General features: G+C 42.3%; 1 protein-coding gene and 1 long non-coding RNA gene across 2 annotated transcripts; both read right to left on the bottom strand.

The window, feature by feature from the left end:
- Nucleotides 1-6,620: 6,620 nt before the first annotated feature.
- On the bottom strand, nucleotides 6,621-11,959 carry LOC311495740. The gene is made up of 5 exons (XR_014699334.1): nucleotides 11,932-11,959; nucleotides 11,741-11,823; nucleotides 11,377-11,473; nucleotides 11,176-11,262; nucleotides 6,621-6,857 (listed from the first exon to the last, which is right to left on the bottom strand). It is a non-coding gene; the product is annotated as an uncharacterized lncRNA (long non-coding RNA).
- Nucleotides 11,960-12,242: 283 nt separating this feature from the next.
- On the bottom strand, nucleotides 12,243-13,498 carry LOC311494503 (uncharacterized protein; the record flags this gene model as incomplete). Its single annotated transcript, XM_084553579.1, has 3 exons — nucleotides 12,243-12,380; nucleotides 12,543-12,800; nucleotides 13,471-13,498. 3 exons carry the CDS (start codon nucleotides 13,496-13,498, stop codon nucleotides 12,250-12,252), a joined length of 417 nt encoding a protein of 138 aa, XP_084409705.1. The 3' UTR covers nucleotides 12,243-12,249.
- Between the last annotated feature and the right edge of the window lie 215 nt (nucleotides 13,499-13,713).

Below are 13,713 nucleotides of genomic sequence, written 5' to 3'. Positions count from 1 at the left end.
GGAGTAACTCTATTTCTGTGTTCTCTGCAAATAGTTTGCACTATGTCAGCTTTGCCCTCCATCCCTTTGTTGAGCAACCGGCTGCATGGTGTAAAGAAGTGAAACATGCATACTAAATCAGGTCCAGTAAATGTTTGTGGGTCAGGAAGAAGGAAGAATCCAGAAAATGTGACACACTTACTGTAAAATGTCTCTAAATGAAGGTCAAGGCCTGGCGTACGCTGACATCTCTTAGAATAATAAGGTGCAGGTGAAAGTGAAGCATTAAGAAACCGGTCTCTCTCATGACGTTGCTTTCACGTTTCCACTTAGATGTACAGTATAGTGGAGAGACACAACTCTACTTTAGCAATTTTCCGCGTCTCCCTGTATGTTTCCCCAAATAGTCTTTTCACTTTTTTCGGTTCTGTCAGGCGCTGAGGTCTTTGTTGAAATGTATCCCGGGTTAGACGACACATCACAGCCGCCGCCGCCTCTGCACATTGAGTTCTGCAGAGACTTGCTCGGTGACAGGCCAAGAATGTGACTCTGACACTGAGGCCACATTATTCTCCTGCAGTCACTGTGCTCCCTTTAATTAGGACTGTCTGACCTATGACCTTCGGAGAGGACTTCAACCCAGAACTTCTGCGGGTCACGTAGCCGAAGCAGGAAGAAGACAAACCCTGTGGTTTTTCGTAAAGAGGCGCGACACAGGAGGAGAACCTGTAATAATATACAGCAAACATGCAGACACAATGAAGATCACGCTGAAAAGTTCTGCACCGCTTTCGGGGTTAAAAGCGATCGGTTTGACCTCATTTCTCCTTGTCTGAACAAAAGCAAACCATGACCTCATGAAGAGCTCACTTTCAAAAAACAAACTCACTTAAATAGTTTGGAAACGTATCAGCTTGACCCCTTGTTACATTTTGTTTAGTGCACTAATACGTTTACAAGACGGTAAAGGAAAAAGTCAAAGGCCAAGCAGACAATGACAGATTTATCCTCTTTAAATTTGGTCCACTTAGAGTCACTTGTATGTCTGGTATGACTGCTAAACACTGCTACTTATTTACTGGAGCTACGTATAACAAGCTAATTTAAACACTGTTTAACTCGAGGCATGAACTGCGCTGCTATTTTCTTCAGGATACTCTGGGACTTAATTAAACGTACCCAAGTTCCTTTAAAGTAAAGCCATGGTTTAAATTCTTATTGCTTTCTTCTTAAATAAAAATAAACCACAGTGAGGAGGTTCCACATCCACAGAGAACCAGGACAGCCTGATGTGCGTTACAGTAAAGTTGGTTTGATATGAACATTTCACCGCTAACCTGGAGTCTTTGCATGGGGCTAGCTGCAGCCTGTTTGCATCTGAATAAGGAGATAGCACTAATGAATTATGACATTTTTATAACTTAAATAGTCACAATTATCCAGATAACAGCCGTGCCTACTCCCATTTTTGTTAATGACAGTAATTTGATCTGACTCACTTGTTCTAATTTTGAGCCCTGAACTAATAGATGCAGACTGTTTGCTAATGTTAGCCACTTCCATCCGTCCTTGATGTGATTTAGATATATTTTAAACCCTGTTATTGTTAAAAGCCGCCAGCTCGCATTCTAACACATTCAAATATTTAGCATAGTTCACATGCAACTATTAGTTTGACACATAAAGTAAACCCTTATGAAAAGGGGAAGGCAGCTGCCTCGTGGTGGGTATTGTGTATCCCAAAACACTGACAAGACGAATCAGAGTCTTTTATTTCTCGAGCTGCGTGAAACTAGTAATTATGCAATTATCGTGCATTCTTTTAAGAATCTGAGGTCTTATTTTATTTAAAGTGAGGGTGATAGCGAGGCTTTGAAAACAGCCTGTCGCTGTTTGCCCACGTTTTTTGCAAAAAGCTTAGCTAAACAAAACAACGTTCACTGTCCCATGACCAGTCAGTCTCTCCTAATTCTGAGCGAAGCTGATTTATTGTCGAGCTGTTGCAGTCTCGCGCTCCCATTATGCTGCCCAGGTGCTACCAACACCTACATGATGTAACATTAAGTGCTAAAGAGCCCCTCATCAGTTTAGCCTGTCAGTAAATGTCTCGAACTCTCATCAAGGTAGTAAGTTTTGAACAGCATTGAACTCATACAGTAGAAGAAGGCAACTGTTTTCAGTGATTCTGGCTTCGTTCATCTTTGAACAACTTTTTGCTACCTCATGGTGCGAAGTTGTGTAGTTTACACCAACCAGAGAGATCAAAAACATTTACACGGTTTTCCTATTGAGCTGTTTATTACAAGGTTTGCACCTTTTTGCTCAATCATGTTGAAGAAAGTCCTTCTGATCGGCCCAGAATGTTCTGACTGAGGGGATTTCATGAGGCATTTACATTCAGATTGGGCTTTTATTTTTTATTTTTTATTTTTTATTTTGAGCTGCTGGGAAGACATTTTCACATTTATCTGGTTAAGAAAAATAATGCGTCACTAACCTTTTTCCTGCCACAATGGTGCAATTTGTAAAATCACTCGATAAACCATTAGCGTCCGTGTTAGAACATGAGCATTACTTTGAAATCAGGAAGTGGCGACACCCCACTGTCAGCTTCTAAACTGCACGTACAGTTATAAGTTATAAATAAAGCTAAATTACTGACTTTGACTTTGCAATGGTTTAGTTCTCAATTTTTAGACCAAAACTTGAAGTGTAAGGAGGAAGCAGCAGAACCAGCCTCCACCAGCTGTTCTCTCCTTGTCATGTGAGGGGAGTGTCAGTCTGTGTTTTCCGGCAGTCCCTCCCTTCTGTAAATTTGCCCAGCTTGTAATGGCCGACCTGCCAGCCTGTACCACATCAAACCTGAAGTTCAGGAAGTTTTTCCTTCACTGTTATTACTGTGATTAGGATCCTGTGTTCGCCGCACGCACTGTTGTTATGATGCATACCGCAAATCTGAGAAGGAAAGTTGTGATCTTTATGATTGGAATTCAGTCGCATTTATGTCCCTGAACCTGCACATAAAGGCTCATGAGGGACAAAGCTTGACTCTCCTCCGCTTCCTCATGACCTGTCTCTGAACCAGCAGCCCCTACCAATAAGAGCGTCTGCAAATAAAGCTGCTCGGAGCTAAATACCAGCCTCGCTCGTCTCACGCAGTAAAATCTCTCTCACTCTTTCACAGGTTGCTTCTTCCTCGCTGTGAAATATTCATCCTAGGCGGTACCGACTGTTTCCTACAACATTAGCCATCAAACATGAAAGCTGCGCTCTGACTGGAAAATAACACAGTGAAGTCCCAGGTCTAATTATGCTGGCTTGGTTTACGACCTGTCAGCTCATATCCATTATGTCCCGCTGCAGCCTTTCAACTTCAGCTTGCTCATCACTTCCCAAACCAGGTGGGAATGAGTTAAGTGTTCACTTTTTCTTTTCTCTGCTGCTTTTCCAGATTGAGTCATTCATGGTTTCCCAGCGCATGTTTATTGTGTTTACAATTAAGTGTCGTAGGTTCCTGGGGTTATCTGTCTGTAGGAAGCTTCTTTTACATTTACATAAAGTTAAGAACGTATAATAGAGAGGCAACACTTTCTCTAATCTAGCTCCATGGGGTTTCCTTGTTTCCTTGTCCTGACAATTCCACTAACAATAATTGTCCGCTTTCAGAGTCAAATAGGTGATAAAAGATAAATGTGTTACCGTTCTGCTTAGAAATTAATTTCAAGTGAAGAGTGAGTGTGTAGACCTGTGTTATTTTCGCTTACAGCAGTTCTCAAGAACAAAGAACTAAAAAACCACATCAATGGCACGTTTATCATCTTAGGTTACAATATCGTCAAGTAGAGATGTTATCAGACACCCAGTACTGCTTTCACCTTCTTTCTTTTTTTTTTTTAATCTTCATTTAATTTACAGATGGATTTCAGTGCAGTGTGTGGAGTTTGCATGTTCTCCCTGTGTCTGCGTGGGTTCTCTCCAGGTACTCCGGCTTCCTCTCACCGTCCAAAGACATGCTGGTTAGGTTCATTGGTGATTCTAAATTGGCCGTAGGTGTGCATGTGAGTGTGAACGGTTGTCTGTCTCTCTGTGTTAGCCCTGAGATAGACTGGCGACCTGTCCAGGGTGTACCCCGCCTCTCGCCCGATGACAGCTGGGGATAGGCTCCCCCCCGACCCTTCACAGGACAAGCAGTTACAGAAGATGAATGAATGAATGAATGAATGATTTCAGTGCAGTTTCACAAAGATCCAAGTAGTAGGGCTTTTTTTTTTTTGAACCAACAGAGGCGTTGACCAGCTCTTTAACAAATTCTACATTCACTTTGCTTCTCCAACTTAAACTTCAGGCTTCTGTTAAAATTCAGCTTATGTGCACGATTACATTAAAAGTTGAGCTTCTTCAGACAAACAGGAGACACAAGTGTTCACCATTTGCCATTTACATTTTCAGGTCCCGAATACACCTATTCAGACTGGAACTGCTATTTCAGAAAGAAGCTCCAAGGCACAGGTGACAGGACATTTTTTCCTGCACTGAGCTGCACATCTAAAAAGATGGATAGAATGTTTTCAGAGAAGATTATGGGCGGATTGGGGTCCCCGTTGCAGCGAGGGTCTGTGCAGTGCCCGTGTCAAAACCGTGATCCTGTGTCAGAAAACTTAATCTCTTGCACATGACTGCAGAGTACAGACTTACTGCATGTGCATCAAAGGATTTGTATGCCTGCAGATTTACCTTTGTATAAACACTGGGTATTTCTTCAGAGATGGGTCACCAGGACATATCTGATATCCATTTATGGTTTAGAAGAGAGTATACATCTGCTAATTTCTCAACTAACTTAGTGGTTTCCATTGCATCTGTTTCCTCCCTGGCCCACGCCTACTTAGTGGTCATAAATGTCTCATATCTTGTACATCATGTTTACAGTCGTTAGTTTTTTTTTCAAATGTGTTAAGTCATAAAACCATAGACAGCTCCGCGACACAAACGTGGTCCTGATGTAGTTCATTAAAGATACTGTTTACGTCCTAAAATTAGGATGACTAAGTTGGGTTGTGACATCTTTTGCGGACATTTTCAGAATTCTCAAAGGTCACGGAAGTTCATATTTGGTGGAGGTTAAGACTGTGTGTTGCATTTTAGCTGTATAGCTTTTTCTTGTTGGAGAAAAATGCTAATATTCTCGACAACCTCATCTTTTCTTTACCCCTTTGCGTTTCCTACACTGAGCCATCAGCTGTTCTGGATGGCAATAGTTGCTTGGCAGCACTGTTGTCATGAAGTACTGATGTTATTGCTTGTGTATCACTTTGTGTGCACAACTTCCCATGTCATAACCACATTTTCCTTCGCAGAATGCACTCTGAGATGTTGAAAAAAGTTATTACACTACAAATACATTCCTGACTTGACTGCAAAATTAAACTAATTGCTTCAATTCTACATCATCTCAAAGAGCCGCCGTGTGAACAAGTATCTACAGGCGTACTACTAGAACTAGAACCGATTGGCTTCCCTAAAATGCTTGGGATTTCTGAAGACTGGTGTGTTTGTGAGAGCGGAGATGATCCGTGACTGCTAACACAGAGCTCCTGGGCGCGTAGCTTCTCAGATGTGAGCTTATCATCAGCTGTTAAGAGCAGTGTGAATTCCTCCGGCCTCAGGCTGCAGCCATGAGTGTTTCCGAGCTGATGGCGAGATGGAGGCGGCGCAGGTGCAGATGTGCGCCTTACATCCTGAAGCACGTGATGATTAGACTAATGGGGTCCATGTTACTACTCGTGTCAAGAAGAATCTCCGCCATCAGCGGAAGACGGAGAACCCAGAAGAATAAAGGCAAAAAGTCAAGCGTGATTTATAGATTCTTATAGAAGAGACCTAAGTTAAATTTTCCATCTTTGAACTTGCAAATTTTGAACTTGGCATTCATCAGTAGCTTGAAGTTCCTTTGTGTGTGATGAGTCAACCACTTTAATATTTTGTCGTTACTATCTAACTATAGATACTAGAGTGTCTTACAATGCGGGTCTGTTTTCGGATGCAGCTTCCAGTGTGTATTTATAAATCACTGGATGTGTGTGGATGAAGGTGATTTATAATTTTGGGACAAGTGCGTCTCATAAATTCGGGTTTAATGGTTATGACGTCTCTATTTTTAATATCATAATTCAGTGCATGAAGCTGTAACACAGCTAATAACAACTGGGCTTGCTGAGCAGTGCAGCAGCAGCAGCTGCAGCGGTCTTACCGAGTCTCCGAGGAACAGCGCGGCTACAAGGTGACGACGACGTCTCACACCGGACAGTCGAGAGGAACCTCCCAGAAGATGTTGCTCGACTTCAGCTCTGTTCAAAAGACAAACAGGCGTGTACATGATCATGTTGTTAAACTTAAACACCGCTTGCTTGTTGGTTCACAGTAGGAGAATCAGAATCAGAAAATAAACAATACACCTGCAAAGTTATAGTCACAGTCAAGTCAGGAGAGAGAGGCGTGTCACCTCTCGATCCTGATTGGACGAAGACCGCCACTGTAATCGGTTTAAGTGTGAACGCTGCAAACTGTTGACATGTCAGATAGTGTAAGGATTTGCAGTGACTATTTGGAGGGGACCAAATGATTTAAATACCAACCTCTTATCCAACTGAAGTCCGCATTGTTGCTGTTGTTCTCGTTTGCCTCCTTCAGCGACTCCACTGAAGTCTTGTTGGAGACGACGCCTTCGTCGTCGGTTTTCTCGCCCGCGCTGGGCTCCACAGGTGCGGGAGGGCTCTGCTCAACGGCGTCGTCTTTGGGTTTGTCCTCGGAGCTGTCTGGTGACGGAGCTGGAGCTGCAGTCTCAGCGCTGGGCTCAGCAGCAGATTTATCTGCCTCAGCTGTGGAGAACGGCCGAAGCAAACCACATGAGCCCTTTCAGTGGTTTTAAAGAACATTTTATAGTTTTTCTTTTTATTTCTTTCATTTTCAGAGTAAATGTAAATTAAAACAATGTGCATCTAACAAAACAACACACAGACTGAGTCATTTGGGAATGTACTAGAAAGTTTCAGCACTTATGTCGACATGTCACCACCGTTTTAAACTTTACAGCAGGCACTGCAGCTTTGTTGTATTCTGTATTTAGGTGAAGCATAATAACAGCATACAGCCTGAAGTGGTTTGTCCTCAGGCGGGATTTCTCTTGGGCTAGCAGGGCATCTGACAGGGCCACCATGTTGGTAATGAGGCGGCTGATTACTGACCAGTTCCTAATGAGCCAGAGCCATGCAGCTGTTGGAGGCTGTGGGAAAGTATGGTGGCCCCATCATTATCTGACCCAGCTCCAGGCGGAGGGAAAGGGGAGATGAAGGGGAGAGGAAGATGACATAATTCTGCCATGACTAAGGTGGCTCCTCAGGCATCGTCCCTGCCTTCAGAGAAATCATGTCTGCCTGGTTTATGGTGTATGACTAGACTGTCTATCACAGGTGGACTCTTAACCTTACTGTCAACTTGGTGTTTGCATTATTATACTTATACTGGAAATACTACTTGTTGTGTAGAAAGTTATTCATTAAAAACTAATATCTTAGATTTCTGGAAAATATCTTCATCCACTTTTCTTCCCTATATTAAAATAAAAATAAAAAACACCTGTGCAGCATTGTGAAATTGTCAGCTAGAGCCATGAAGTCTGCAACAAAGCTAGCCTAACTCTACCCTACCAGCACCTCTATGCTCAGGAATGACCTCTTGAGGAACAACAGCTGGGTACCTCCTAGAGTCTTGTTGCCATTAGGAAGTTGGCAGGGAAGAAGCAGAGACGCTGAACAGAAATATCTACACTTTTGTTCATCAAGAATGTGACGCCATGTGCATCCAAAAATACCTCAGGAACTACAAAATGGAGGACACGTGCTGTAGATATACATGGTTCCCAGAGGATGAGTCCCTAAGACTCTATCATCAAATCAAAGACGTTATTGCTGCTTTCAGTTGGGTCGTGTATACCATGTTCCACCCGAAAACTCCATGAAAGTCCTGACCACGTAAATCTCTGATACGTTCTGAGTTGTGATGTGTTTGCTGACGTTTTCAGAGATGGCAAAGATCAGACTTGTTCCAGTGCATCCCACAGATACTTGATCAGTTTGGGATCTAGTGAATTTGGAGGCCAGGTCAACACCTTGTGCTGTTCTTCATGTTTTTTTTTTTTTTTTAGTTGTTCTTAAATCGTTTTTTTTGTGTGGGTGTGTGTGCGTGTGTGTGTGTGCGTGTGTGTGTGTGTGTGTGTGTGTGTGTCTGTGTCCGGCTGCATCCTGCTGGGGATGGCTGCTACCATCAAGGAGTGTCATTGCTATGGGGTGGGGGTGCCTGGTCTGGTCTAGGTGGGTGGTACATGTAGTAACATCTACATGAATGTCAGGACCAAAAGTTTCCCAGCAGAACACTGAACTGTCACAAAATGGTTAATATTATTTACTCCTCCGGTCATAATGTTATGCCTGATCGGTATACATTTTCTACACAGTCCGCAGTGCAAAGGCAGCATGTTTCGTAGATTAGTTGCTTTTCACAGCCCTCAGAGTAAACACATACATCAATATAGTTGCTGTAAGTGCAAAAAAACAACGAAAATAAACTCGAAGTGTTAAAATATGCTGGCAACACATATGGTGTGACTGTGCTGTATATGCTAAAAGAAAAAAAGGCTTATCCGTTGCTTTAGACAATTGTGAAAGGCTGAGCCCTCTTCAACTTTGGAGCCTGTCCAGCTCTTAGGTCCGCTTCTAGTGTCAGTGCTGAGTTAGGCTAATTGCTTACCTGTTCTGGTGAAGTTCCTAACTTAAAGGCCTTGCGCACCCCGACTCCACCCACACAGGGGATTTCACTTATTTTGGCTGATTAGACCTCTTCTCAGATCTGTTTGAGCCTGTCCAGGCTCTGAGCTGAGGTCAGCCAGAACAACTGAAAACACCTGTAAATGCGTATATACTATTTTACTATCTACCACGTCCCACAATAAAGTTTATAAATCACTCACTTGCATGGTTTTTGATAGTTTCAGTACATTTATGGGCATCTTAATTGGTATCTAAGTGCTTCAGGGACTGACAGTTTTCCGTTTCTGTTTTCTGTTTGGGCTATATTTGTTGTTGTAACACAGACCTCTTGCACAACTCGTTCAAGAAGAGGATTTAAACACATTTTCCTTCGAACAGTGGAGAAGAAAGAAGAAGTATTTAAGATCAGCCCACTAGAAGGGACAAACTGCAAGTGTCTCATTTTGTCTGGGTTTAATTCTTCCAGTTACCTCATACTAGTTGCAGTCTGTGATGTACGGTCTTTGGTTTGCGCATGTTGTTTGGTTTTTCACACTATCCTGTGGTTTTTAGATGCTTCTCACCAACACAGGAAATGAGTCACACAATTTAATCCCACCTCCACCCTCGAGTCACACTTTTAAGACTGATTTCATGCCAGAGCAGCCAACTGCCACGATTGATTGCATCAACATTTAAATCTGTACATTTGTTCCGGTTACCAGGTCAAACGTTTTGACTCTTACGTTCGGCTGGTTGGATATTCTGGTTTATTCTGCCTACATTCATGTCTACTTGACCCTGCATGGGATTGAGGCGTGAGGCGGGGGGATTTAAACTCCCATTTCTTCTTTCCAGTGATAGGAAGAGAGCCATTTGAAAGGAATTTGCTTTTCAGAGCAACCATTAACACTGTCCGTTTAAACAGAGTGTGGCTCAAGGCGCAGGGGCACGTCCGGACATGGCGTCACCTTTTACCTTTTAACACCAGGGACACCTCTGAGGAAGGCAGGAACACTCACGCACAAGAAGACAAGAATAAGCAGTTTTATCATTCTTGATGTGAATGTCTGATTTAAAACATGGTAGGAGAGATATGATTCATAAAACAAAAATAGTATAGAAACAAAATACTCTCTGCCTTGCTTTGGAGACAAAGGGTTTGATTATTTGTCAGAACTGGAACTGAGCCATTAACATGTACTCACACTATAGGGCAAAATGACCGCCAGTGGGTGTCAGACACGTTCACATCAAACCTCATCTGTTAACTTGGTTTCCATTTCCATCAAGTGGTGCGTTTGAGTACTGCAGGCCATGCTTTTGTTTTTGATCACCTTCCAAACTACGGAACTGATGGTTAGATGTGCACACACTTTCTACGACAGAGGCGTTTCGACATTTTCAGTGGAAGCTCTTAACTGATCAAACTCATTAGCTTGTTGTTTTTTTTGTTTTGTTTTTTGTTTTTGAAATGGTTTGCTGTGCACCGTGTTGTATTTCCTTCCAAATTCACACTTTTCAGATCATTCATTCACACACTCATTCACACACCACTGGTGTTCATTAGCAAAACTGCTGTGCTGTTGTGCTTCACAGACTTGTTTAAATCATAGTAACACATTCTAATGTTTTTATTTGTATTAAGTAGTAACAATGTAGTGAATGAAACACATTTAATATTCTCCCCATCTCACCGGAATCTAATATGCTGAATAAAACGTATGAAGACAGTTAACTGCACTTCCTTTTATTCTGGTTAACTGGTCTTAACCAAGAGGAAAGACAATGTCACATGACTTGCCCACAACTTGATGGGCTTGATTTGCTGAGCTTACACTGTTTCTCTGAGCTCCACTGAAACTATTCAATATACACTGATCAGGCATAACATTATGACCACCTTCATAATATTGTGTAGGTCTCCCTTGTGCCTCCTAAACAGTTGTGGCTCGTCAGTGAATCGACATGAGCCTTCTGAGGGTGTCCTGTGGTGTCTGGCAACAGAATGTTGTTAGTGGGGGCCTTTGGGTCCTATGGGTTGAGGGGAGAGACCTCTATGGATCAAGATAACTTGATCAGTTTGGGCTCTAGTGAATTTGGAGGCCAGGTCAACACCTTGTGTTGTTTGCCATGTTTTTTGAGTTGTTCCTAAACTGTTTTTGTGTGTGTGTCAGGCTGCATCAAGGAGTGTCATTGCTATGGGGTGGGGTTGTCTGGTCTGGTCTAGGTGGGTGGTACATGTCTAAGTAACATCCAGACAAATGCCAGGTCCAAATATATCCCAGCAGAACACTGAATTGTCACAAGATGTTATTTGTTGTTATTTACTTCTCCTGTCAGTGGTTTTAATGTTGTGGCTGATCAGTGTGTATTACAGACTTGTTCTTACCTTTCTGCTCCTCCTGAACTTCAGGTTTTGCCTCTGGTTCTTCTGGCTCTTTTTCAGCAGGTTCTTTACTTTCAAAAGTCTGCAAACCTGAAATACGTACAGGGAACAGGAGTAAATAACTAAACCCGCGTGCGTCAAATATCCTTGGATGTTATGTGAAGGACAGTCTGTGGGTGATTTAACTGGTGGGGTTGGACTAACCGTTTTGAGGTGCAGCATCAAGAGGCAACTCAGGCTCCACTGTGCTGAGAGGGATGTTGGCGTCATCCGGTCTGGAACTGAATTCAACAGAGTAGCGCTGTGGGAAGACGGGGGATTCAGAACTTATTTAGTTGTTTTTACAGATTCAGCGGCTGCAAACATTCCATAAAACCACTTGTGTACAACCACGCAGCTCCTTTCTTCATCCTGTTTGCCCTTGCATCCAGTCTTTATGCTAAGCTAAGCTAACTGGCAGCTTACTGTAGCTCCATGATTAGCAAACAGCTACTAATACGTGTATATTTTCCCAACATGTGGAACTATTCTTTGTTGAGGTAGGGAATCAAAATGATATTCTACTTACCCTTCCTCTCTTCCGAGACACGTAACAACAAGCAAGTCCTAACAGAAGAGCTACAATGATGATCACAATTATGATGATGAACCCTGAAGGAAGAAATACAGTTAATACTTATAAACTGGCAATGCAGTTTGCCAAAGTCTATGTTTATGCCTCATTTTTGACACACAGGAAATCATGTAAATGGAACTCACAAGTGTTACTTCCCGCCTGTTTCGCTGGATCTTTGTGTTTGGCTGCAAATGTATTTATTTTTTACAAGATTAGAAGTTATTTCCAAACATTGCCAACTGGATATTAAATAAAATCCTGCCAATGAAATTTGTAAAATGTCAGTGTGTACATGATATACTCAAAAGATTGTCAGTCTTCACGTCACATACATTGGGGTGACGGGTTTATCAAGAATTGGCTAGCTCATAAATGAATGTGGTTCATGCAAAATATCTTTACTGTATTTTAGTCTCAACAGCATCTCAATACCTATTTGGGTTGGTTGGTTTTAAAAGCAGTCACAGCTTACTTGTGCTTTGGGTGGTTTTGGGGGCAGTAGTTTTTGGTGTTTTAGTCGGACCTAAGGGTTTCAGTGTGGCGACGGCCGGTGGAGTTGGAGAGACTTTGCCATATGTGGAGCTCTCAACGCCTGAATCAGAAAAGCGTGTTATTCCACGAGAAGTCAAAGGATAAAACAATCATCAGAAGTCAATATGAATGGGTCAGTGTCAAAATTCCTGACTGAAGAGGTTTTTGGGGACTCATGAATAAACGCTCTAGCCTATAAATCATCAAGATGTCTCATCTTTACTCTGTGTTGTTGAGATGTTGGTGGTGGTGGAGACGTTCATGGTGGTGGAGACGTTCATGGTGGTGGAGACGTTCATGGTAGTGGCGGTACTTGAAATCATTGGGTAGTTTAAGTTGTTGGTGATACTGGTGGGGTCGGCGGTGGCGCCGTCGCTGTTTGTAGTCTCGCTGTCTTTGCTGTTAGAGATTGTGGCTGAAACACTGTCAGGTGGGCCTGTTGCTGTCTGCTGAGCGGCCGTGAGAGATGCCACAGCCAGACCTGCATTACATAACAAATCTTTACAGTGGGTAAACATAAAAAAATCACCAAAGTCTGAACATAAAATCAATCACAACTCCTCATATTTACATTTAAAGCATTTCTGCGGACTTAAACTGACAGATTTTGTTCAACATTTACATCATTTCCACGTGCCGCATGCGTGGCACCGGTTATCTGCGCTAAAGGTCTGATAATTTAACCAAGAAATATGAGTAAATATGTTCCTAAATATGAGAGATAACCGTTCAAAATATTACAATAGGAGAGTGCGAACTAGAGAGATTAGAGATAAAGCTATAATACACTCCATTTACATGTAAAGTGTTGTAAAACATTTGAAGGTCTGCAGACATAAATGAAATGTGAACCATGCATTACATCATCTGAAAATATTTCCACACTCTAAGCCTTAAAGGGAACTGGTTATATATATCCTCACTGCTAAGGAGTGGCTCTACTGATGACTACGGTTCATAATAGTCTCCCCTAAGGCATCAAAAATAGGTTCTTATATTGAATTTGTGTTGTATTGTTAACATTTATAATGAATTACCCGAAACCAGCTGGAATATTTTGTTCAGACAACAAAACTAGTAAAATTTATATAATGTCTATACGTACAGGTGCATTTCTTAAAATACACACAAACATGTATAAATAGTCTTACCCACGATAAAGATGAAAACTGGCAGCATTGTGAATTAGTTTGATGGCGGCAGCAGGGGGGCACAGCTGCGTGTCTTGATGTCAAAGTTAGCTCTGCTCAGAGGTGATGCTTTCATATGCTGATTTCCTGCCTCTCTGCTTCTTCCGTGCCTCTGAAGGAACCAGAGAAGAGAAGCAACAGTGTTGCTCAAACAGTGTAAGGGAAATAGGAACTGCTTGCTTCAGACTCGCCTCTCTCTGCATA

This window comes from Chelon labrosus, assembly GCF_963514085.1.
Source record: "Chelon labrosus genome assembly, chromosome: 2".
NCBI lineage: Eukaryota > Metazoa > Chordata > Actinopteri > Mugiliformes > Mugilidae > Chelon > Chelon labrosus.
This window is presented reverse-complemented; position numbering and strand designations above follow the sequence as displayed.